The sequence below is a fragment of the Esox lucius genome, chromosome 19 (assembly GCF_011004845.1).
Source record: "Esox lucius isolate fEsoLuc1 chromosome 19, fEsoLuc1.pri, whole genome shotgun sequence".
Lineage (NCBI taxonomy): Eukaryota > Metazoa > Chordata > Actinopteri > Esociformes > Esocidae > Esox > Esox lucius.
Window position 1 is genome coordinate 12,540,758 of NC_047587.1, and position 26,379 is coordinate 12,567,136.

Genomic DNA, 26,379 nt, shown 5'->3' on the forward strand with positions numbered 1-26,379 from the left:
CCTCGACAGAAATGTGTGGTGAGATGCCGTGTGACGTCTATCAACTAAAACCCTGTGGTCTAGCCTTGGCAGGTTGGGTCTGGCTCTTCTAAGTGTCACGTTAAGTGCCATCGAAGAACCAACTCTACAGTTCCTCAATGGCCTCTTAACTGTTACATAGTCCACTACCCTACGGCCCTGGGTGAAAGTAATTCTCCAGGAAGGGAAGACGGCGCCATTTGGGACGCCCAAGCAAGTCTGAGGGGAGGTGTTCTACTTTAGTACCTCGGGAGAGCGAATGTCTCCTACCAAGACTTAACGGTACCACTGTGGTGTAAAGCCAAGCCTTAACAACAGATGATTTTCTCTGGAGTAGTTGTGGTAGTTGGTCAGTACATTTGACAGGATGCTTTGTTGACCATTGGCACTGGGGCAAGATAAACAATCTGGTATTAGATTGGCATTATAACACACTGAAATAGTAATCGTGTCATTTTTTTGTCTAAATCATCAGGACAAGGTGACATTGGTCAACATATTTCCATCAATTCACTGTATGAAAAATGTGTTGGCTGAATATATTGAAGTATTTAATAATGAACAAAACACAAAAGCGGGGTAAGTCTACAAAAAAAACAGATCTTCTTTGGAGTGGATCTAGAAATCACCCATGGAAGAAATGAATGGTGGAATTATGCAAAGATGCCTCACCCATGTTTTGCCACTAGGATTTATGGGGATTATGCTCTTTCAGCCAATAAGGCAGCACACTGACTGGCGGATTACCGAGACAACAGAATAACTTCAGGTCAGGAGCTGCATGTAATGTAATTGATACAATGATGTGATTGCATGTAGCATTAAATGAGAGGGACCATGTTAAAACATCCCAATTTTAAACATAATAAACTCCCGTTAAAGCACAATACTGCTTGATTCAGTCAATTATGTTCTGTCATATGCCAACAGCTCAGTGTTCACCTCCTGGCAGAAAGGTCTCAAATTCCGAACATATCCTTTTATCAAAACCAGAAGTATTGGATGCCGCCAGACAAAGCAGGGCTGTGATCCGGTTCGGTTACTTAGATAAATAAACTCAAAGTCCCAGCAGAGGACGAAAAGAGCTCTGAGACAATTTTGTCAGGGCACCTGACCTCCACTGGGTTGTATTAGGTGTCACCCCCATTGGCGCTTGGTTCCCCACCAAATTGTGTTCCTTACAACTGTGTCTTTCTTGCTGTTGCACCTGTGCTGAGTTCGCAGGAAGAAACGGAGGCAGAAAAGCTATACTCTGCCCTAATGGGAAAGTGAGTAAACCGCATTCCAAATGACACCCTGTTCCCTACTTGGTTCACTATAGTAGACCAGGGCCTGTGGATCTACAGGGTTTAGGGTTTAGCCATTTCAAACATACCCTTACTGTGCATTCTCACTGCAAATTAATTAAAATTGATTTCCTCAAGCGAGGGCAATATTTTTTGTCCTTCTTGCTACTAAATGTCGGACGATTTATCATCTAAACTTCGTGGGCCAAGGTGGTGGTGGGGGGGGTGGGGGGGAGCTTGAGGTTGTGTATAGGTGCTCTTGGACCTCAGGACCAGTGGGTTTGATGGCCGGCCAGGGACAATATGGTCACCTTGCCAAGAGTCCAAGCTGTGAACGCTTGTCTGAGAGTTACCGTAAATCCTTTTGCCTGCACCGCTAAGAAGCTCTGAAAGCCACAGTCCTGCTATTCCCCACTCCTGTGGTCCTTCACAGGTAGCCCAGTGCCGGAGACCTGCCTATAGACCAGATCTTGATCTCCCTCCTCCGAGCATTGAAGGAATGGGAGCAATTCAAGGACACACAGAGCTCTCAATAGATAAAGGCTTGATCTGTTTTTGACCCCTGTTTAGCCCTGTTAAATTAATGAAAACAATACATAAGTCTGTTCTGAATCGCAGTGACGTAAACCAGCCATGTAACTCGGCGCAGCCGTGCAGCAACTTGAAGCTGTTTTGCTTAATTAATGGGTTATCATTTGCTGCCTCCCTTGTAAGTGTTTTCCCTGGCACGGTCATACCACGGCGTCTGGTATTCCTGGTCGCAAATGTTCCGTCTTGCTCTGGATCTATTAGACCGGTTTCCCGTGTTCATTTAATAATTTCCTCTGACGTGCCTTTTAAATGGACTGTGACCCTTCGATGTTGCGGCTTCCCCGTCTGGTTCTCAGAACAGTGTTGTTCAGGTTCACAACCATCAATCGGGACCACTTGGCCGAGTGTTCAATGAGCTCCCGCATGCTAGATTTCTCCTCAGTTCAACGCAGATTAAATTCCGATGTCTTGTTATTTTGAAATACGAACGATAGAAATACATTAAAAAAATACTGAACTTCTATTGATTTTATGAACCGCAAGACTTCAACAGTATAATCAAAAGGATACATTGGAAATGGCTCAGAGACAAGCCCACTGACACAGTATGTGCACTTGGGAAGCAAAACAAAGGATTAGCCAAGTTTTCTTGATTTGATTATGAACACCTCCAGTTTTGGAGGTAGGTAAGTTAGGGGAGTCAAGGTCCAACACTGCCCCCACCAGGGGTTCTCATCCCAGCATCAGATCTCACGTGCCTCAGTACATGATCATCGGCCACTAGACCCAAGGGATGCAGAGGGGCCAGCATCAGAGAGACGGGACGTAGCGGTGCATAGCTAACTTTCACAACGGCACAGTGAGTCCCTCGGCCCTTCGCCCACGGCGTAGGGCGACCGCAGGGCTGCAGTGTTTACACTAAGAGCCAGTGCATACAAGAGTGTGCATCCAAAATGGCACCTCACTCGCTACATAGCACACTACCTTCTACATATTGCCCATATAATTGAGTAGGGAAGCGGTTCACTATTTAGTTAACAGGGAGCCACTTGTTACAGGACCAAAGAGGCAGACCACCGTCAGCCTCCACCCGTCGTGAGCTGGGCTGGACCGTGGGCTCATCGCTGTTGAACACCAGCTCTGATGTCTGCCAGCCACTCACCTCCCACTGGGCCAGGCTGGACCACTGAAGACTATATATAGTAAGGAACCAAAAAAAAAAGAAAAGCCCCTCTTCTTCATTCTTAAAAAAGCTTTCCATTCAGGTTTCCATAGAGACAAGAAGGCGAGGCGGGACGCCAGGCTATGCTTGTGAGCTCTGACCGAGCATTGATAGGATTTGTCCAAGGTAGTAAGGGTGGCGCAGATGTTTCCTTGTTTTTTTTCTGGCAGCATTTAACTTTAAAAAGTTGTTCAGCCTGCAGGCAGCTGGCCTCTGGTTGGAGATGCTGCAGCTCTTCCCCTTAGCAGAGTCACTTTATACTTGCCCAGAGGGGATATATAACATTGAATAACATACATAATCTGACGGGCAGCCTGCGCTATGAAGACAGGCAACCCAAGACAGTGGTAGGTTTCTTCTCGGACACCACATCATATCTTCTAGACATCTTATCTAACATCAGGTTTGAAGAACATCTTGTTAGTTGTTTAAAATAAAAAATATAATGGATTCAATGGAGAGGAGATTTGGATAGACTGGCAGACTGGTACGTAGAGAGAGACAGGAGTTGGAACCTCATGGAACCACTGAGACATTTAACCAAAACCACATACAAAAAACGTAGTTTAAAAAGGGTTCTGGGCAGTCACCAGTATTGTCTCCCGCAAAAGTATTGTCTCCCGCAAAAGTAATGTTTCAGAAATCTTTCATATTATGCTTTAGAAATTGATGAAATGACAGTTGACAACACATGCAGAGAGGGCGATCTGCTCGCGGAACCTCTGGGATATCAAACGTCAGTAAAATAGCCCCAAAACAACCGTCCATCTCTTTCCCGAGGAGGACACACATGCAGGTTTCACATCGTTGTTCCTCCTTTCGCTCTGCATGCTCCTGAAATCCAGGGAGAGACAATCCCCCCTTTTCATGCCCCCCCTCCGAATTCCCCCCCCCCCCCCCCCCCCCCCCCCCGCGTTTGCTTCTTGCGGACCCGTGGGTGGTAAGACCCGCAGTAACAACACCACTGTGATCAGGGATGAGGGAGCTTGGCCCAGGGAGCCCGTTCCCGTCGGCCCACCTCACGGGAGATGACTGCTGTGTTCTGTTCATTCACCTCCATTAGTTTAAGTGCAACAGTGTCGGTTGACTCGCCACTGGCACCCGGAGCAGCGGGACTACTTAATGCCAGATGGAGGGAGCCGTCCTTGAAGTCTTAACAAGCAAGACGTAGAGAAACAAACCCTTTATTCAGTAGGGGAGCTCAGAAAAAAAACTGATAACTTAGCAAAGTTACCACAAAGTGTATGTTAAATCCCACATAGGACAAGGGAGGGATAGAGGAGACGAGGAGAGGACGGGGAAAGGGCGGGTGGTGGTGGGTGGGGGGGCAGGGGGGTGAACTTCCAATTCCATTCCAAAAGTGGATAAAAAACAGTGTGGATGTTGCTGACTGTAATCTTTTTATTGCGTTTAAAATACAGGCAGGGATGTAAGACAAAGCAGTGGTTGTCACGCTAAAGGGTCCTGCTGCTTAAGAGGTGTCAAATTATTGTACCTCAGCTGGATGCGTGGGTGTTGGAAACTGGGGGGCGAGGACCGAGCCAAACCCAGTAGACTTTGGCACATCTGTCCCCTAACCGCTGGCACGGATGAACCCTGCTCACGGTGAGGCTTCAGACCATCGATAGGCCTCTGGTGGATTGGCAACCGACTACTACTGAGAAATCACGACTTCAATGACTGACTCCCAGATGTTGACGAACAGTGAGGCGGGTCTGTGTATCGGAAAACAAGTCCACATGACAACACTTCTCGCGTCCTGTTGCGGTACCTCCGCCCGTTACCTTGAAACTGACACAACAATTCTTCAGTTGTACAAAGAGGTCAGGTCAGCGCTAAACTAGAGAGGGGGATGCTCTTCTATAGTGGGAACAGCACAGAGATGGAACAAAAAGTTTCCGTTTTCAGGATCACATAAAAAAAAAAAAATTGCAAGGGAATGTTCTAGGCTGTTTTACCAGAACGTGTGTTTTCCTGCTTTGGCCCGTTTCTTGAGCTTGAGACAGCTCGGAACTTAATGAACGCTAATGGTTGGAGTGAAGTAGTGATGAATACCTTTGAGCAAACTTGTATAATTTATGTACACTACCCTTAAAAGGTTTGAGGTTTCATGAAAACACACATGAAATGAGTCTGGAAAATATAGCTAAATTGATACGAAATATAGTCATTGACAAGGTTATAAATAATCATTTTTAAATGAAATAATAATGATGTTCTCCAAACACTGCTTTGATCGAAGAATCCTCCATTTGCAGCAATTATAGCCTTGCAGACCTTTAGCCAATTTGCGCTGTTCTGTGAAAGGATTAATATACAATGTTGTACAAGATCTTCAGTTTCTTGGTAATTTCTTGCATGGAATTCTTCTTTCAGAAGAAGGTACTTTGATACTGGTCATTTTGAGCCTGTAATTGAAACCACAATTGCTGATGCTACAGATACTCAACTAATCTAAAGAAGGTCAGTTTTACTGCTTTATCAGCACAACCGTTTTTCAGCTGTGCTAACATAATTGCAAAACGGTTCTGTAATGATAAATTAGCCTTTTAAAATGATGAACGTATGATGAACACAATGTGCCTATGGAACACAGGAGTGATGGTTGCTGATAATGGGCCTCTGTATGCCAATATAGATATTCCATTGAAATACAGTCATTTCCAACTACAATAGTAATTTCAGTGTCTACACTGTATTTCTAATCAATTTGATGTTATTTCATGAAAAAAAAAAATCTAAGTGACCCCAAACTTTTGAATCTACATGACGTACTGCTCATTGTGTCGTTGTTTTTAATGCTTCTTTTAAGGGGGCAACTGGTCACTGACAGCATCAAATCAAGCTCTCTATAATGATCGACCCCCAAAAAATCCTATTATTTTAACATTGATCACTAGCATAAACTTTTATTTTATTTTTATTCAAAAAGTTTTATTGTTCTGTACACCTCCCAATATCAGAAGCAATTGGAATTATTCTGAAAATCATTCTCACCCTTGAGATGAATTGAAAGTATTCATGTTTCACATATTCTTGGTAAAAATACTTTTCAACGCTGGTATCCATTTCAGTGTGAGAGACCTTTATTATTTCTTCAATATGAACCTGTAGAATAGGGGAACATTCTTTTCAGGTGGTGATGTCTGATTTCCCTTAACATTCAATGCCCTGTTACAAAGTGCCCACTGTTGCTTTTCAATGCAGACAACTCACTCCGTCCGTTCTGAGTGTGGGCAGCCAAAGTTTAAACTGACTGACCAAATAATTCTAGTCATTTTGAAACACATGAAGAACATCGAGAATTTATGTATGCTTGGCTTGTGAGCCATGAGCAGCTTCAAAATTGCCAAAACACATTATTGACACGCTTTTCACTAGAATCATTGTGTGTGTGTGTGTGTGTGTGTGTGGGGGGGGGGGGGGGGTATTAATGATCAAGATCACCAGTCAAGTCTCCTGTTGTCGGTTTGGACACATCCATTCCCCATCCACGAGTCATCTTTTATTTCAAATTCATGGCTTAACTGAAAAATGGAGGCTTGTGGCTCCACCAGAAATTACAGTGAAATGCTCAAAACATGGAGGTGTCTGGCACAGGGGCCGTGAGTGCTGCTGAGCGTCTGCTGGTTGATTTATTAGGTAGAGTTAACACAGTACAGTGAGGCTCCAGACTCCAGGGCCACAACCAGCCAGCTCTAACTGAGGGACGACCTGGGTTCAAAGACTACTTGAAAATGTTTAAAAGCTTGAACTGCTTGTTCCAGCCTGACTAGAATGTCAGATGTGCGGAGTAAGATGCTTGCAGAGCTATTTTATTGGTCCATTAGGCCAAGGTAAATTGAAGAAAGCACAGATACGTTTTTTAATCATTTAAAATGGCATTTGAACGCAGGTCTTGTGGAGGGCTGCCAGGCCAGGGCGATGAGCTCAGAGTCCAAGCATTCTGGATGGAGAGAGGTTGGAGAGAGGGCGGGGAGAGGGAAAGAGGCAAAGCCCGAGGCTAAGCCAACGCCACGGCTGCCACCAGCACATCACAGCACAGGAGTCTTTTGAGAAAAACCTGTGGCAACGGTGAGACAGGGCGGTTGGTTCGGTTGCGCTGTTCAGTCAACCATCTGAGGTGGCCGGTGGGCAGCGCAGCGAAACTGAGCAGAGGCAGGTCTGCTTGCCCTGCATGACTGTGGACTCCTGGGCCAAGTCAAGCACGGAAATATTTATTTCCTGTTAATTCAAGAGTCTGGCAGTCACCTGTAAGGTCACCCCCTCTCTGTTCACCCTGGTCCACCAGTCACTCAGTTCAACAGTGTCAGTCAGCCACAGGACTGTAGGCTATGTGCTGTCAGTTGGGTTCATGACTTGGTTAAACCGTGTATTCCAGATTTATAACTTTTTTAGAGAGAAAAAAACATCAAGCATCAGTCAAAAAAGAAAAGTGACTCGTTTAACCACAACTGCTCGACCTTTTCAGTGACATGTCTCTTACATATTCTCTGTTCCTTTTCAATAACATTCTAAGCATGCTAAGAGACTCCATTTAAATATATTTTTTTTAGATCAGCACTAGGTTTAACTTCCAGGAAAACAGGCCGTTGAAATTCATCAATATCAGTTGAAGACGTTTACATTGCAAGGTGGTTTAGTTGGCCAGAGTGAACGTTTCCTTAATGGTGCTGCCGGTTTAGAGTTGCCAAGGGATGCTGGGGGCACGAACACTCTATGGTTGTCTGAGAGAGCCAAGGTCTCTGCAAGGGGACCTGGGCAGAGCTGGTGGGCGTGTGACTGTGTTTGGCGTACAGCACAGTAGCTCTCCTGGAACAGACTCTGCTTAGCTATGCACACAGGGCCCATGATCTATTGAATTACAGCAAGCAGGATAAACGATTGACCGGGTTGAAGTTTGAGCTCTTGCACTAACAACCTAACAGGGATGTTTTTTGGGGAGTCAGAAGTCACTGTAGACTTCAGTTCTTTTCTGATTTAGGAGTCAGAAGTCACAGTAGAACCATAGAAACTGCACCACCTACTCAATTTTGCCTGGCCACGGAAGATCCCCCTTGTGCATTTTACCAGCATGCCTACATGGTGTTCAAAACTACCCCCCTTGGAGAGGCTGGTTACCATCAGGGTTCTAGTACCCTGGTTTGGAACTGTTACTTCAGGACCCAGATTATCTAGGATAATTTTTTTTTTTATTGTCAGGACTATGTTATCTTGAGTCAACATTACCTGTTCCTGCTAGCAACCTAAGGTGGCATGCCAGTAGCGGCCATGTTGCCTTGATACAAGGGTGAAACAGTCAGTCACACATTGCGGGGGAGCAAGTATTGCAATTCTACACACGTTGACCTGTCATGATTCAGCGAGTAAGTTGAATAATTAAATTATATTCAAACAAATCTTAAAGTAAAACCAAAGAACGTTGAGGGCGGTCCTGGTGGTCCTGGGATTTCTTTTCCTCAGAAAATGAGAGCTTCACATTAACAGCACGAACTTGACTGTCTGCCACCACTGCAGAACTGCGTGCATTTAACAGCAGCACGTCATCGATTGGAAAATAATCATTCATTCGCGGGGGCTGCAGACACGGTCATGGGGAGGTTTCTGTTTACATCAGCCCAGTGACCGCAGGCCCATCGGGTCAGAATGGGGATGGATAACGCTAGCTTGTGGAGCTGACTAGCTAGCAAGGTGAAGTTCCTGGTGACGTTAGCAGAATTCGGCACCCTTAATTACGCAGTCTCTCATCAGAAAGGACGGGAGATGTTATCTCGTTAACTGACAATCTAAAGTACTGTACTGGGTAATGTTTATTTTCTATTTACGTTTGGTGAATGGTTATTATTGGGAAACAATGTCTGTATCTTCTATTTATAAAAGATGTGATAAAGTTTTAAATAACGTGGCTCTACTGACCTGTACAGGTTACGATAATGACTTTCTTTACTCCAGTTCTATGAGCGGAGCGTCACCCACAGGGGCTTTGCTCCTATTGCTTTAACCCTTTTGCCAATCAGCAGGGACTGAACATTTAAATATGCTAATTATGCCTCTCGCGCTACAGATCTAATTCCATCCAGCTCCGCCACAGGCACAAACACACTGAAAACTCAGACACAAAACGAATACACGGCACCAACCCACTTGACACCTCCTCAATCAATAAAAAAACTGAATCGGAGAGCTCGGGGCCAGCCCCAAAACACACAGAGTCCCGAACCTGGGACCCAGCGCACACCAGGCACGCACTCTAACTACAGGGGCCACCACCACACACAAGCAGCACAGACAAACGCACGCCCCAAAGGAACATACCTGCATGATCCACTGGAGGGTTCCCAGCGCCCCCACACATCAAAAGGGTGAAGTGCACCATGACGCTGCCCAGCATCACACCACACAGGGTAAATGTCCAGGCAGGGAAAAACAGCCACACAGCCTCAACCGGGGACTGGAAAGTAACAGAATCACTCACAGGACACAAACGATGCAACCTCTCCTCTCACGCCCATATGGGGAGGACGAGAGAAGGCCCAAAGCACCATCTTCATGGAACAAAATGACGGTTTGATCACTTTAGGCAGCAAAGCAGGGTTGGGGAGCGTTCACAGCCCTGCTGCCATTGCCGTTGATGGCGAGACAACCAGGCTGCGTCGAAAGCGCACACAGATCCGCTTAGCGGACATCAGAGCCAACAACAGCACTGTTTTCAGAGAAAGTATCCTCAATGGGCTCTGATCTACGGGCTCAAAGGCCACGTCACACAACGCCTCCAGAACCAAATCCCACTGTGGCAACATCTGCCAAGCCACCGGCGAGACCCAGCCAAAATAATTTCACTAAAGGACGACTAAATGCAGACACTATTGAAACCCTTTCGACACGCTAAGATCACACACGTGTACACCGTCAGTGTGCCGGGCAACCGCAGGAACACCAGGGCACTGCCGACGTCACAGCAAAGGGGCTCGATCCCCGCACCTTCGCACCAGTGCATAAGGAGTTTCCACTGACCCACGTAGCTAGCGGACATGGAGACCGCCTTCGCTCCCTGAATGGTTGCGATAACGTCCTCGTTCAGTCCCCGCTATAGCAACCTGTCCCTCTCAGGAGCCAGGCCCATAATGGCTGACCTATCACAGGGAACGCCTCGATAGAGCCAGTGCGCGTCCTCCCGGGACGTGAACAGATCCACCTTGGCTCTCGCAAAATGTCTCCAAATCTCTACGACAATTTCGGGATGAAGGCGCCATTCATCATCCGCGCCCACATTGAGCTTCCCGGGAATGTGGAAAGCCCTCAGCGACCTAAGGGTGCCCCGGAGTCCATTCCCAAATCTGAACCGTACAATTGCCGTACGATTGTCCGACCACACCAACACGTCCTGATCCCATAAGGTTGGCGCGAAGTGCAGCAGCACACACCTGATCGTATCCAACTCCAGCCAGTTTATGTGGCCCTCCGACGCAGACCACACTCCACTCACCGAGTACAACCGGTACGTTTCCGCCCCAGCACGCATCTGTAAAGACCGGGCCGTGTACAGACACACTCCTTCTGGGAACACCAAGCAACATATTGCCCGGGTTCCTTCAGTACTCGAGGTCCGTTCTGAGTGAGTTTGGGATCCCGACCAATCATTGCCGATGACACACAGGGTCCAATCGGAGACATGCGAACCAGCGCTGTAAGCCCCTCATGCGTAATAGCCCCAATGGAACCACTGCGTAGGCCGACATTAAGCCTGGTAGCAACATGAGAGAGAGCACCAAAACCATGCGTAATGGCTGGACACGATCGAGGAGCTGCAGACACCTTTCCCCTAACGCGTCCGAAATGCGCGCCCTCATTGACACCGTGGATAACTTGAGACCCAGAAACACCACCAATTGACTGGGCTAAGTAGCACTTTTTTTCCACAGCAAAACCCAAACAAGCTGAGCCACCAACCTGAACGTGTGAACACAGGCCTGTTCCGCCGAGTGTGCCAACACCAGTAGGCCATCCAAGTAAGCCAAAACCCTGACCCCCTGACACCACAGGAGGTCCCAACGCCGTCTCCATGCACTTTGTAAAAGTGCAGGGAGCCAGTGCGTAATCGAACGGCACTCTCGCATTTTCGTACGCCTGGCTAGGCAGAATGGGGACATGAATGTATGCGTCCTTCAGATCAGCGCTGAAGCAAAAATCCCTGGGGTGCACGCACTCCCAAGAGTCATTTCGTCGTTTCCTCTTGGACACGCATTTGTTCAAAACGCACAGATCCAAAATCGGGCCTCACACCCGCCGTCTTTTTGGGCACAAGGAAACTCAACGCATAACCTTCCCTCAGTGTTATGTCCAACCAGGCCGGCAGCGTGCATAGACGACGCCACTCTGAGTAAAACAGAGAGAGCGGTCGAGCGTGCAGCTGGGGGGTCGTGGTCAGCCACTAATGCAGCGTTTCCACTGGTGCCATTACACTGGTGTTTTACCCTAAAGTCCAGGTTTTTCCACAGACACGGGCCAGGGCCAGTCGGCCACTAGGCCATGGCCGAATAGCCCGGCTCTCACTTGGTGCCAAGCTCCGGACTTTAGGACTTACGGCAGGGTTGACGCGTAACGTGTTGTGAAAACGTGACATGTTGTTCTATTTGAATGGCGATGTGTAGCCTATCATTTTCTTGGTCTTTAGGCTTCTCGTAATGGTTTTTATCCGATCTAACAAACAGATCCCTGAAAAAATTAAGAAAATTAAGCAACAGTATAGGGAAGCAAAGACACAGAATGGAAAGAGTTGGAATGACAAAATGTGGTACGATACCATTGACTCAATAGAAAAACAGAGAGCTGAGACTGAGACGTAGCCTTCAGAACCTATAACAATGCAAAAATTACCTCAGAATTCTCCCAAATCCTTCTATTAAAGGTAGATCGTTTTGACAAAATACTTATTAAACTAAGTAATGAATACATTGTCTAACAAGTATAGATGGAGAAGAAGCCGGTCGCAGGAGTTTGAGGAAGAAATTAGTTTTATTACTCAAGTTCAAATACGGTATTGTAAACAAACTGAGCATGGTGTTATTGTTTATTTTATTTTACTACCAGAAAAATATTGCCTTTTATTTTTGTAACCGGAAAACTAAATTGCATTAATAGTTTACTCCTCCCTCCCCACCTGAGCCCCTCCTTAAGTCCCTGGTACCAGATATATAGTTGAAACAGGAAAGTCTGGGGCCAACATTAGCATAAATCGGTGTGACCCTGGTGCCGGAGTAAAGCACCAGTGTACACTTCCGTAGCCCCGACTGCCGTGGGGGAGGTGTCCCCAAACAGCCACCCCACCCAAGGCGAGGCCAGCCCAAAAGGGATATGAAGATGCATACGCAACCCGTGCTGGTTACATCCGTAACCAGGGAGATAAAGGCTTCAGCGGGTTGTGTGGAAGAGTACAATAAACCTGACACACTCGATACACTCGCAAAAAGAGACCCTGCCAGGGCTCCCGCTCAGGTTGGTTGCCATGGCAACAGCATGAGAAGGAACCACAGACTCATGGAGCTGGAGGTGTCCGCCCCGAGTCAGACTCTGATGCCAGGGGGAACGCTCACTAACCTTACCAGGACACATCACAGCCGTCTGCAATGAAGGCCCACCGGTAAATAAGGTTTTATTTAATAGAACTGAGGAGCACCCCACCGAACGCATACAGGGCCGTCAGGTGCGGTGCTGTTTGTATGGTGAAGCCAGCCGGCTCCTCCCATAAGATGGGCATTGGGCAGCAGGAAGTAGAAGAGGAGGTGGACGAGGAGACCAAGGCTTTGTCTCCCCGCGTCGGGAAGGTAGAAAAGGCCCCGTCTCTGACGCAGCCGACCTAGCACGGCGATGCTGTGCATGGTGACGCTGCCTTACCTCCGGAATGCCGGGTCCCCCGACGCATCCGTAGAGGCAGCAGGAGCAGAGGATGAAGACGGCACAGGCAGGAGTGGTCCCAGCCAGAGACACTCCTCCCGGTCCTTCTTCTGGCGCACTAACGTCTCTGTTATTGCTGCACCAAACAGTGCATCCTCCACTAAAAGCGTATTTAGGAAGGGGGTCTTGTCAGGCTCTGTCCTTGACAGATGGGAGTGCCAGGCGCTTGTCACTCCAGGTGTTGAGCCCTGGAGCGAGAGACGGGGCCAGGGCACCCTCTAGAGGCAGGATGCCCTTACCCAGCTTCTCTAAACTTGATGAGGTGAGACTTGACCGTCCCTCGCGTCATGAACGGAGCCCCCCACGCCTCCTAATATTTTCAGAGGGAGGAGATCTTCAGTGCCGGGGATGCGGCCTACATTTTTTTTTATCCTGGGGGCAGTGGAGAAGGCAGCGAAAAACTCCTCCTTCACCAACACAGGGTCAACACATCTCTCCTCCTTGGGGTGCGGAGTCGGGACCACTCCCGGAGTGCGAGGAGCCATGCTTTGCCCGGGTCACCACCTCCTCTGAGTCTGACTCCTCAGCAAAGGAGTCCTCCTCAGACAGGAGAGAGAGAACATCAGTGGGAGGGACCGCCCCAGCAAAACAAGCCAGCCCGAGTCATCTGCTCTTGAAGAGGGAGGACGGCGCAACTTGTACACACAGGCTCGTCCACAGCGCGCTGCGGTCCCAGAGACGTATTGCAAAGCACGTGCGTGTCGACCACAGCATCCAACTCGGGACACCTGCATGCCAACTGGAGAGCAGGCTGAGCGGGGTGTGTACCTCTCTGATATAGCTTCCGGACAGATGGCAGCGAGAGGCGTATACTTATATTTTCTGTGCCTGACGATTGGCAGAGGGGCTAAACCTATAGGAATGAAGCCCCTATGAGCAAAACTTCACAATATAGAACTCGCCCACTAGTCTCACTTGGCCACAATTCCATCTCGTCTTGCCTCCTTGGAGGTCTGGAAATCTAATCAAAAATAGCTGCAGCTGACTCTCAGTGGCATATTTCTATTGGATATTAGTTTTCAAACAACCTCCACTCACAGATTTGTTGAAGGCGGACTTAACGTGGTTTCACTATTCCCACAAACTGTATAGAACACATTTCCTCAAAGTTTTAGTTCCTACCTAGGTTGCAATAATATCAGAAAAGAAGCAAAGAAAATTGAATTCTGTTTTGGACGAACTGTGCTCTATTCATAACATCTGTCAATAAAGCCATTACGTCTGCTTAAATGCTGTTCTAAAAAAAGAGCTTTGGTGTGCCTTCCTACAGGCTATGGTAAACGTTTATTTGATCAAGCATGGCCGACAGTCTGCGATTCATTGAAATAGAAAATGGACAAGTCAGTGATACTAGTGGTTTCTCCTCTGATTTTAATAATCGAGGATTAGGTTTGTGTTCTGAACACAAAAGGAATTGCAGCAGCATACGAAGGTCAAAACAAAACAGAGGACAAGAAAATGCATTAGGTGAAAATCTTCTGGTACATCTGGGGGTTGAGACTGTCGTGCCACCTCTTTTCGAGTTTAGAATGAGCTTTTTACCTCACAAAACCGCTAAATCTTTCTACCTCATCCACACTTATTTTTGCTGAACATTGTGGTAAGTGACAGGAGCCACATACCACTTTTGAAAACCCATCATTCAGAAGTTACCAGTCCTATTATATCTTCTAAAGTGAGTGTGTAGTATAGTCGCAATAACAATGATTTACCTAGGAAACGGTAAGGCATTATTCTCTTGATCATCTGTATAAGCCCCCCCGAAATAGAGTCCTACTTAATATACATTTTCTTAAAGGTCCCCTGATATGAAATTTTCATTTTGTGAGGTTTTTTAACATTAATATGAGTTCACCTAGCCTATATATGGTCCCAAATTTTCTAAAAATTCCATTCGGTGTAAATTGAGCATTTTCTATCTTTCTCTGACTTGGAGAAAACGGAGAATCAAACAGGCTGATCTGGACCCGTCTCTTTGTGACGTCGCAAGGAGAAATTGTTAACTCCCATGGTAACTCCCATTTTTCTGCTTTGCCCGCCCAGAGAAAGAATTTAAATAGAGCCAGGTGTGAGGCACACATGTGTGTGAGCGCGACTTCAATTTGTCTACGCGACGAGGAGGGGCATCATGGCTTTTGAGCGAAGGAAACACAATAATTGCTCAGTAATAGGATGTAGAGATGAGCAACGAAGCTTTTTTTTACTTCCTTCGTACATGCCACAGAAGAACCAGTGGAATTATTTCATTTTCTCCGGAAAAGCGCCGACACAGCTTCCCAAAGTTTTGCATGTCTGTGGCAAACATTTCACCGACGACTATGTACATAATGTTACACAACAAAATTATTTACTCCTGCGAGCACATAAATATATAGGCTTTATATATCTTGTGTAAGTGACTTCATGATATGAAGGGAGAATTTTTACATTTAAAAAAACCCTCTTCTCTAAACTAGAATATTTACTGATATAGATGCTAACACAGCTTTATCAGAGAAACATGAAATCAGAGAAACAGAGAAACATGAAAAGGCAAAAGCAGATTAGCTTTAGCTTTAACTTACATGATAATCAGACATCCTAACAAAGTATCATATAGACATAATATTTTTAACTAACCATTCGGAAACATCCTTCTGGAGGCGCTGAGTTGCAACTTCTTCATCCGTTGCTTCTCCATCTGGATCGGATTCTGGGTCAAACTGAAATGCTTCAATGTGTCTTCGTGCCATTGCAATATGATCCAGACATACCGGTAAACATGCACGTTACCTTTGCCGCAAGATAGTAAAGGCCACGCCCACCCACCACCTTGCCCCGCCTTTTTCATCCTCATTAAAATTTAAAGTCACAGACACCAATACGGGCCGTTTGAAGGAAGCTCATTCTGTGACTGTATTGTAGTGGCTATAATTCTGCAGCAAGGCTGAATTTTTGAAAAAAGATTTCAGATACAGTACTAGGGACCACTATGGCCTATATTAAAGCCTACAAAAAGTAGCATGTCATGGGACCTTTAACTAAATATGGGGCAAATTCAGTTTTAATTGAGAAAATAAACTGATATTAAAAATGTACAGAAATGTAAAATATAATTGTTTTATATTGCATAAGAAGCGTTTATTATTATTTTTATTAAGATAGCTCTGTAGCCTAAGTAGGAGAGTCAATGTCAGTATATGTGTATTCTGCAGCAGGTGCGGTTTTGGTTCTTATCACACTGCTCACTCAAACAAGACACCAGAACTCTTCTCCATTCGGGGCCCCAGCTAGATGAGTTCGCCTGCGTTTTGTAAACCAATGCAGAAAATAAGAAAATGCTACTATAAGTTTAACCTAAGCCTCGGCTGGGATTGATGGGGCTTTTGACAAACCAGCCATAACTGACTGCTAATATCCCAAAACGATCCCGCTACTAGGGGGTTACAGCTAGACTGGCTAGCTGACAAGAGCCTAGGATGGCTATGGTAAAGAAGCCATTGTAAATGAACAACTCATGATCTTACTACTAAAGTTAAGCAGCTAGGTTACAGGGTGAAATGGACTTATGCATAGATGGGCTTTTTCCATTGAATGGACGGATTTAGGAAGCAGGCTGGGCATGCTTTGAAATAAGAACATGAGAGGACACAAAAAAAGTCAGCTGCATATCAGGTAAAATTGTATAATTGCCATGTCAATTATATTTGGGGATGGGCGTCGGGGGGGTTGTTTTTAAATATTGTAGGGGGAACGGGTCCCCCAGCACCCCCCCCCCCAAGGACTTATGCTGGTGCCTCAGTAGGGACTTAAAAAAACATGAAAGTTCACCTAACATTTGTCTGAACTGAAGCAGTCCATTCAGTGTGCATGGACATGAGCTGTGTTTTCTGTCTTCGACAGCCAAACAAAACCGGTAAAACATATTTTTTTTTAAACTCTACTTCTAATAATAATGCAAATATAAGAAGTACTTAGTTGGAACGGCACCAATGGGTGTGTGCTGAGCCAAATAGGATTCAACCGAGGGAGAGGAGAGTCTCAGTTTTCCCCTGCAGAGAGACATTTCGACCTCAGAGTGTGTGTCCTTTAAGTACAGTTACTTTGGATTGTCAACAGATGAAAATATACTGTGTGAGCAAACTGTGCTGAAGCACTATTGGATGGCTGGCTGTTCTGAGGCCAGGACACACAAATCTCCTCTAGAGCTCCTGGGAAACACAGAATGCCCTGGCGCCCGCATTTAACCCTCCTTTCGTCACTCCTCCTCTGCCTCCCTTCATCTCCCCTTCCATACCTCCCTCTATACCCCTCTCCATTCTTCCACCTCTCCTTCCTACCATCCCTCCTCCTGTCGCGTCCCTCCTTTCCTTCCTTCTCCTTTCACCGTATGTCCTTTCATCCCTCACTCCATCCCTCCCTCACCTCTATCCTTGGCTCCATCCATCCCTCCCTCTGGAACAGGAAACGACAGAGGATCTGATCTTAATTAGCCTGACAGTTATGAATAACATCCTTACTGGATTAAGCAGACTGTTGTTGTAGGTTTACGCGGGGAGCTGGGGGAATGTCCTACCAACCTCTCAACCATTCTTATTGACTCATTTTAGCTGAGAAGTGGAACACATAAACGCACACATTTGCACGCAAACACAGAACCACTTTAAGTGTCTCACACACACACATACACACACACATATATTCAGTGTGTCTCTTATGTCACAGAACTGTTGGACCTGCTTGAACACACCCAGGATCAGGATCACATAACAGGCCCTATTCAATCAAACATCCACCCCGGGAAGTGGAAGCCTAGGGATATCGGAAAACACGTTTAAAAGTTCAGATTGTACGTTACCAGTTTGGTTAAACACATAATGAACGAACATTGTGTGAAGGATTTGGCCTCGCAATAGAGTTGCTCTGTTCATCCGTGAACTTGACTCCTTGGGCCTTTCTAACTGGCGGAATCCACGCATTCAAAACATAAAAGTGCTTTCATCATCAGGTTTCAAACCATTGAAACGTTCCATCTTCAATCCATTTGAACATTTGAGTGTCTGAATCTTATCTAGGCTTAGTAGAATTTTTTTAATAAAGTCACGCCCTTACTTGGACTGTCTGTTATGCCCATGACAAGTCGTATAATGCATTGTTGCACAAGTTGTATAACACAATAACTAGGCCTCAGTCAACCTAAATATCACCCCTCATCTACAGAAAAAAAATCTTAATTGATACATTATTAAATGAACTAATTGAATGCTGTCTCTCTGTTGAGAGACTTGGTGACCAAAAGCCTGTTTTGCAAATTGCATTAATAAAACATGCATTGATCTGGAGGGGAAGACCTTTTGTACAATTTCATCTGTGCTGCAATTTCTTTGACTGTGCAAACAGTATGTGGGCCATATCTAAAATATGGCTTTATGTACATCTTTAAAGGAGTGGAGAAACATTCATTCAAAATATCTATTATTAGCATAGTTGTTGTATGGCACTGTAGCTTAACAGAGCTTTGTACAGTATTTCATTTCAACGTGAACTCATTTTGAAAACATGTAAATGTTGATAATTGCAGCCTCACACTTTGATCATTTTTCAGAGGGCACTACTGTTATGCTTAAGGAGGCACTTTTTATGATTCTTGGCATGCCGCATGTTTTCTGTGTAAATTACGTACAAAGAAAGCTTAAGAGGTGTTTCTCAAGGGCTCAACATTTTTTACCCTTACACCCCATTGGCAAGCCGGCTATGGAAAACCTGAACTATATACTTCAAGCACTGTATTCTGTGTGGTTTGAGGCCGAGGGCTGAGGTGGCCCAGGGATCCAGTGCTTGGTTTCTACGGCAGCAGCATCCCAGAATGGATGGCGAGTGTCCTGAATGGCAACGTGTTCCCTGTGTAGTGCACTACTTTTGAGCAAAATCTGTGCCGCTGCAGGGAATAGCATTCCATTTGGGTTGCAGGCCAGGCCTACTTGAGGGACAGGTGGTAGGGGCAACACTCGGCCACCTCAAACCACTGTCGATATGGCAACATAGGGCCCTCGCCGCCGCAGAGTTTAAAAGCCTGTCAGGCTGAGGACCAGAGCCAGTGAGCGGTCAGTAAGACTTTTCTATTAGTGTGCGTTCCTCTCTGTCTCGCTCTTTCTCTCACTCTCACTCTCTCTGTTACACCCTGTCTCTGAGTATCTCCTGCTCTCTTGCTTATGCTGAATGTAACAATGCTGTGACAACAGCTTTCTTTTGTTAGTTTAGAACTTGTGAGTGTTTCTGAGTATGTGATCCTGTATCGGTTTGGACTTTCATATTATAATGGATAAGATAATATTGTCAGGTAGAGGGACCACAATGGTAAAATATGACACTCCTTCTCTGAGATACCATTGCCTGTGTTCAGAAATTATTTGTTCAATATGCTCTTATCATTAACAATTGGGCAACGTTAAAATTGTAGTTGGATTTAGTAAACCACGAAATTATTATAATTACTGTTAGCACTTCGACAGAAACGTGCCTCTTAGTTCGAAATGGCACGTTAACGTATCACGGTTTTCAGACTGCCAACATTTGGAGGTTAACACTGCCATCTCTAGATGGAGATACATCGTTTCATCAAAGTATTAACATTGAATTAGTCCCCCATAATATAACTAGCCAGGTCTTTTATCCTTACCAATATATATTTACATTAAAATATTCATTTAAATATGCATTCAAAATATTATTGTTTTTTTTAACTATGTTTTTCAATCGAAGCTCCATAATGCTTTTTTTCTTTGTGGCGGGTGCATCTGTTATTTTCAAGACAGACCAATCAGTGTCTAGTTTCTTAAGGTCTAACGTCCAATGGCAAACGTCGTTTTTAGCTGGTTCACGACGCGGACGGACAGTAGCAAATGGTCCACGGTTTTGCAAAAGGTTCTAGCGAAATCAGTTATTTTAATAGTTTTTAATCCGTGTTTAATTGTTCCGTTTCAATACAATATTAATGTGCGGCTGTATTTTTACAAAAACAATCGCAACAAGACACCGATCAGAGGTGATTATATATGCAGATAAAAATAAGTACATAAACCGAATAGATAGCGCATGCTATCTAAATCGCTGGGCGCCAGCAGTATTTTCGTTTGCCGACATAGCACGTTTCATTGTTGTTGTTGTTAGCGACCCACCTTGCTAACTGGTAAATTTAAACATTACTTGCTAGCTACAGTTTTAGCTACAAGAAAGTAAAAGGTCATGGCGGATTTCCTTGAAGACCCATCGGTTCTCACGAAGGATAAGCTCAAAAGTGAGCTCATGGCCAACAATGTGCCGCTTCCTAGCTCCGAACAGAAGAAAGATGTGTATGTTCAATTGTACCTGAAGAACTTGACCGTTCTGAACAAGAAAACTCCACCTCCTGTAGACACGTTTTCCAGTGATGAAGATTTACCTGCAATTGTAGTCTCCAACAAGAGTCGTTCTGGAAGAGTAAGACATTTTTAAGCGGTATTAATATTGCAGTGTTAACTAGCTATGATTACTAATGTTAACTACCCAGTACAACCACAAAATATACGGAATAATGTATCTCGCTCTGGATAAAAGCGTCTGCTGAATGACTTAAATGTACATGCAAATGTAGTGGTGGTTATTCACGATGGTTTGGCTTAACAGTAGACAGTTACCATGTATACTCCATGGACAATCAGTCAGAAACATTGCGCAGAGAAAATACAATGGTACAACAGCATGTTCCATACAATAATATTTTAACGTACTTTACCGATTGTCCGTCCTGTCATTTAGCCAGTTGAAAGGGGAGATTTAAGTGTCCACGACAAAGGAGGGGTAACCTAGCTTTTGGGGCGCTGGTCTGTGTATATAGCTCTCCAGGCTTGTGTTTTCAAATTCCTAATGTGATTCACAATAACTGAACCAATGTTCTCTCCAAGGCAGCAGGAAGTGTCTGAGGTTTCCTTCACTTGGCATTGAAAATACAAACCTAAATAAAAGCGTCAGAGCCGTTTACAGACCAGCATACTTAAATGTTGGGTTCATTGCCAAACACTCCCTTTTGAACAGATTTTTAGCAGTCCTAAGTAACAATGGCTAAATTAATTGAATTTTCTTCAGCATTTTCTTGTGGTGGGATTTCATGAAAAGCCTCTGTAAATGGTAGGGATGAGAATGTAAGTCTTGAACTTTCTGATTCTGAAAGTGTTTGTGTGTACTAGATAGTTAATGCAGAGATTAAACCCTCATCTATAGATTAAATAATTAATTTACAAATGTTCTTTCTCTATCCGTCCACAGAAAGCCACCAGGAAGACGGACAAGCCTCGCTCGGATGAAGTAGAGGTCACAGACCTGACTGATGCTGCCCTAAAAGATGAGCTGTTGAAGCAAGGCATCAATGCTGGACCCATAGTCGGTAGGTGTTCCTTACCTCTGTCACAGGGTGATTCGGTTTTCTAAAGCAGCCTCTTGTCCTTCATCTGAACTGATCCAGAAAGTAAAAGAAACCTCCTAAGGAATCCACCTCGGTCCAGGGGCCTCATTCATCAAGTATTTGTAGGGACCATACTGGAGTTGTAAATGAGATTGAGAATGTTTGTATGCACAGAAAAATATATTTATCAAACAATCCTATGACCAGTTCACTCAAACTAAAAGGTGATCACCGTTGATAAATACTGCTTGGTCTTAGCGTCCCTACTCATGCACAGCCTTGGCAGTATGCATTTCATCATGCCCCTAATTAAGCATATATTGTCAAATCATCCCTTTAGGCTTGTGGGAAATGTATGATGAAGTAATCCAAAGCCATCCAAAAACCAAATAAAACAATCTTTCTTTGATTGACAGAGGTATAGTTAACATGTTAACAAGATTTGTTTGGGGGCTTGCTCTGTTGTTTCTCTTTTGACCAGTAATAGTTAAAACTTTGCTAAAGAAGAGACAATGCTGTCTATTTCTCAGATCGTTTATAATTTAACACTCCTCTTGACGCCAAACTTTTGAACTATTTGTTTCACGGGGATTGGTTTGTTTTTTTCTGTGGGAGAAAAGTCCTATTGAAAAGTCACCACAGCACTAAACCGAGGAGTCCGTTATTATCCTTGTGTCTTTCTAAAAGATGTTTCTTATTTAGCAAAAAACAATGTCTGCTGTGCCACTAGTTTCTGAAAAATGTTGCATTTAAAAAAAACAGATCTCTAAAATGCAGCATCACCCATCCGAGGATCAGCCCATTCGATTTCCCATTATCTCAGTCTGTTAAAGTAAAGAGGAATGTTGCTTCATAATGGTAAAAAAAAGACATAACGTTATTTCATTGTAAATATATTTCACACATTTAAAAAAAGATTTTTCCACATTAACTAATTAACGTTTCAGAAGCAGCTCCCTTATCACAGCACTTGACACTGTGTGCACACAAGGTCATTGATTTTCTCAGCAAATGACCCTTGGTAAATGCCACGCTTTGCGTCAAAATGATTGCCCGCATAGTTTACGCACACACATCCTTAAATATAAACAAGGACCCAGGTCACGAGGAGATGAGGACACAACTATTAATATTAATAAACTCAGACGTATATCAGTTTGACCTCATTTTTCAATTTGAATGCCTTCCCCTTTGCTTCAGGCTCCACCCGCAAACTTTATGAGAAAAAGCTCCAGAACCTGCTGGACCAACCTGCAGATGAGACCACCCCCAGCCCAGCGGAGACAGCCACAGTCACTGGCACCAATCACAATGGCAACACACACTCTGAACAGTACAGTGACAAGGAAGACGGTAAGATGGGAGTTACCACTCTAAAACAATGTGCACCTTTCATTAAGCAGCACACAGTTCCATTTCAGTTTACGCCCTGCGTGTAACGGAAGGGATTCTTATGACTTAGATGTATGACTGGCAGTTTGGAAGCCTTGCTTCTCACTGACACGTTTGCGTCTTCTCTGACAGATGACATCACTGCTACACCTGGACCAGAGCTGGTTCCTGTTGTGGAGAAGCCTGTGAGGAGCAAAGGGAAGACTCCCATCACCGTCAGGTCAAGCAGCAGACGGAGCCACAAGGTAATATTTTAGGGGGGTTTGCCTTAATGTAATAAATACAGTGGCACTCTTACTCACCAGACTTATATAACTGAAAACAGCTTTTGTTTTCCACAAGCTAGAAAGTTCAGCACAAAGTTGTATCCTGCACCAATAAGCACTGGCCTTTCAGTCATCTGTTGTTTATCGTCAATGTTCCCAGCCACAGGTGGTACTGGAGAGCCTAGCAAGTGGCGATCAGACCCATAAGAAGACAGGGGAGAATGTTGAAGAGATCCTCGCCAATGAGATTCTTTCCCCCACCGGCATCAGGTAAGTCAGGTGACATTTAACGTAGTCAGTAAACTGTTAAAATACTCTAAGTAATTGTGCAAAAAAAAAAAAAAATTGTAAACAAAAAATAATACTGCCCTTTTCTGTAGTATTTACTCTAGAAGATGTAAATGACTGTAACCCACCGCATCTCGGAATTACTGTCTCTCCAGTGCCACCTGCAGGCGACCGATCCGTGGCGCGGCTGGCCGACCGTTGAAGCCCGGCGACTACTGGCTGCACGAGTCCCTCCTGGAACGGCGCGCCTACACCGAGTCCCACTCCGAGTGCACCTCCGTGGGCCCCGACTCACCGGCCCGGCCGGGCTTCCTGTCCGTCCTGCTGAGGCTGTTGGTGCTCATCACCGTGGCCGTTTCCATCTACTTCGTCATTGAGCACCTCGACGAGGACCAAGTCCGGTACGTCAAGAGTTTGCCCGGCGACGCCAAGGTTCTGCTGAACGACGCCTTGGCTTACGTGAGCAGCGCGGGCAATATGGTGGTGGAGGCTGTGGTCAATAACGTGGTGGTGCCTCTGGGTATCGGGCCCGGCAGCAGCCAAAGTGCCGGCGCTGAAAGTGGCGGCAAGTAAGTAGTCCGTCGTGCTTTGTTTAGTTTCAACCGTTATTTTTGCTAGGTTGTCCCGTCCAGGTAAAAATACCTCCTGCCCTAGAGATTATTTAGATTAGATTAAATCTAAATAATCTCCTACCCTATAGAGACCTTGCTATTGCTCTGGATTCCAAACCTCCATAGGTTATCACCACACCGACTCCATTTTTCTTCTCTGGACACTTTTTTTCATAACATGGTTGCCCACTTAAAAGGACTAACTTTTTATCTGGGCTGTTAGACTGACTCCCTGTCCCCTCCATGTTGACTACTCCTCGCCCCACGTGAGGAGAGTAAGGAGGGGCACTCAACCTAACCAACACCAGCTCCTGGAAAACAAACCAACACTGTCTTGCCGTGACGGTCTGAAGAGACTAATTTGTCTTATCAAGGTGTTTTTTAATCATAGTGTGACGTGTGTTTTGTGTGTGTTTTCCCTTACGTGTGTAGGTAGAAGTTCTATGTGATTTAAGGACAGACAGGTCTAATGTACCATTTTGAAGGACATGCAGTGTTTGACTTGGGCTGGAACTGCGTTCCAGTACTTATAATTTTAGGCAAACAGTGTTCCCGGTTTTAGGCAAAAGAGCTGGGATAGCCTATGTTAATGGAACAAGCCTTATTAATACATACATTTGAATGAACATAGTCTGATGTGCTATTTGTCAGTTCCTGCACTTATTTTATCCCAAGTCAAGCACTGAGGACATGTATGTGGTTTTTTGTAATTTGTTGTATCAGGTGTTTTTCAGGTGGTGAAGTATCTGGACACTTAGCACTTATTGCCAGGCTTTGGGTCAGTTGAACATCTGTCAGTAGCACAAAGTAAATCGAATTCCAATTCTACAAGGATGGGAAAACAGTGGAAATGTAAATGTTCTTCTGAAATTGACTGAATTTACAAGAAGGTTGACACCCACCCTGCTTATTGTGCCCCCTCAACTATTTAAAGTGTCAAAATGTTGCTAATTGGAAAACATCAGCATTTACAAGTTCTTCTTTATTCATTCTATAAACTGTAGTAGTGATAGTAAAGACTAGAATAATTATTTTAAACTATGAATTTCACAGTACTCAGGTTTATCCTAATATGCTCTAAGTTCATGTAAATTGTGATGGGAGGAGGAATAATGTCCAACATAGTGTTAAATCAGGTCATGTCATTCACAGGAATAAAACATTTAGTGCTATAAAGGTCACAAACTGAAGAGCTTTCTTGAGTTATATAAGCTCATTTCGGCCCTTGTCCAGTAAATTGAAATGCCTGGTCCATGCTCAGTAGGTAAACACTGCAAATAGAAATATCCAATGGAGCTGAGAATTTTTTTTTATTTGCCATGTTTGTTCTACATAATAATACATTTGAAGTTTTAGTAAAGTTGTGCCCTCTAGAAAGTGATCAGATAAATAAATGGTTCACATTGGCACCTGATTTGAGTAGCAATGGCCACGACCAAATCACAATAGCTTTGTGTTTGTGAGTTTCTTTATAGTGATTTATTGTTCTAAAGATTCCAGATCCTCCAGTTCAGTCTATAGGGTCGTGTTCAGTAAAGAGCACACTGCAGCAAAAAATGATGCCCTGTTTTGGGGTAATTTATTTATTTTCTCTTTATTTGGTATCAATGAACATGACCCAGGACTGGCTGTCTTTTTAGTTCACATACACACAGCCTTTCCTAATGGTACCATGAAAAATACTATTGATCTAGTAAGAATACTATTATAAAAACTAATTCAAAGCACGTAAATGACACAGCAGAAGCATTTTCAGCTCTATTACTTGTGGTAAATAAGTCCTGCGGACTTAAACAAATTTTGTCTGGCCCTTATACACTGATAGGTACAATAACAGTTGACTAAAGGACTAACGGTTAAAGGGATAGCCACTTGTGATGACATTTCTGATTTTTACATGACAAGCTGTTGAAATCTTCATCCATTTTTCTAATGTGAATTGTTGTTGTTTTGGGTGCAAAATAAAGTACCTTTGTGAGATGTCAAAAAATAATATGAAGTGATATCCTTAATCTGAACCTCTCTGTTGGCTTGTGGTTACACAGGTGAATACATAAAGATGAAACTTTTTTTTTAATTTGATCAGGCAGCTAGCTTCCCAAGGATAGATGGATGTGGTGTGTATAGTGGGAGCAAATATTTTGTATCTGTTTTTATTTATAATAGATAATATCATGAAATAAAGTTGGTAAATCAATTGTCTGATCTTTTTTGGCAGTGGTGGGAACACTTGCCTTCCACAAGCTTAAACTCCATAAGACAGAGATGCTCTTCCTCCAATGGAAGGCATTTCTCTTCCCTGACCTCGTCAGTTGTTAACTGACCTGTGTTCTTCCCAGAGTACAATGAACCCAAGCATGGCCCCTGACAACACCCAGGGGTTTTTCACAAG

General features: G+C 44.5%; 1 protein-coding gene across 1 annotated transcript; it reads left to right on the top strand.

Moving 5' to 3' along the window:
• Positions 1-19,868: 19,868 nt before the first annotated feature.
• Positions 19,869-26,184, top strand: LOC105021827 (lamina-associated polypeptide 2). The gene is made up of 6 exons (XM_010889773.3): positions 19,869-20,469; positions 21,295-21,412; positions 22,631-22,783; positions 22,955-23,067; positions 23,249-23,358; positions 23,532-26,184. The coding sequence occupies exons 1-6, from the start codon at positions 20,236-20,238 to the stop codon at positions 23,947-23,949; spliced, it is 1,146 nt and encodes a 381-aa protein (XP_010888075.1). The 5' UTR covers positions 19,869-20,235; the 3' UTR covers positions 23,950-26,184.
• Positions 26,185-26,379: the final 195 nt, after the last annotated feature.

What these genes read in the sequence shown, in the direction of transcription:
- LOC105021827 (XM_010889773.3), top strand. Translation starts at nt 20,236, where the DNA reads ATGGCGGATTTCCTTGAAGACCCATCGGTTCTCACGAAGGATAAGCTC. An exon ending in ACAAGAGTCGTTCTGGAAGA is followed by an intron (nt 20,470 to 21,294) that starts GTAAGACATTTT and finishes ATCCGTCCACAG; the next exon opens with AAAGCCACCAGGAAGACGGA. An exon ending in CAATGCTGGACCCATAGTCG is followed by an intron (nt 21,413 to 22,630) that starts GTAGGTGTTCCT and finishes CCTTTGCTTCAG; the next exon opens with GCTCCACCCGCAAACTTTAT.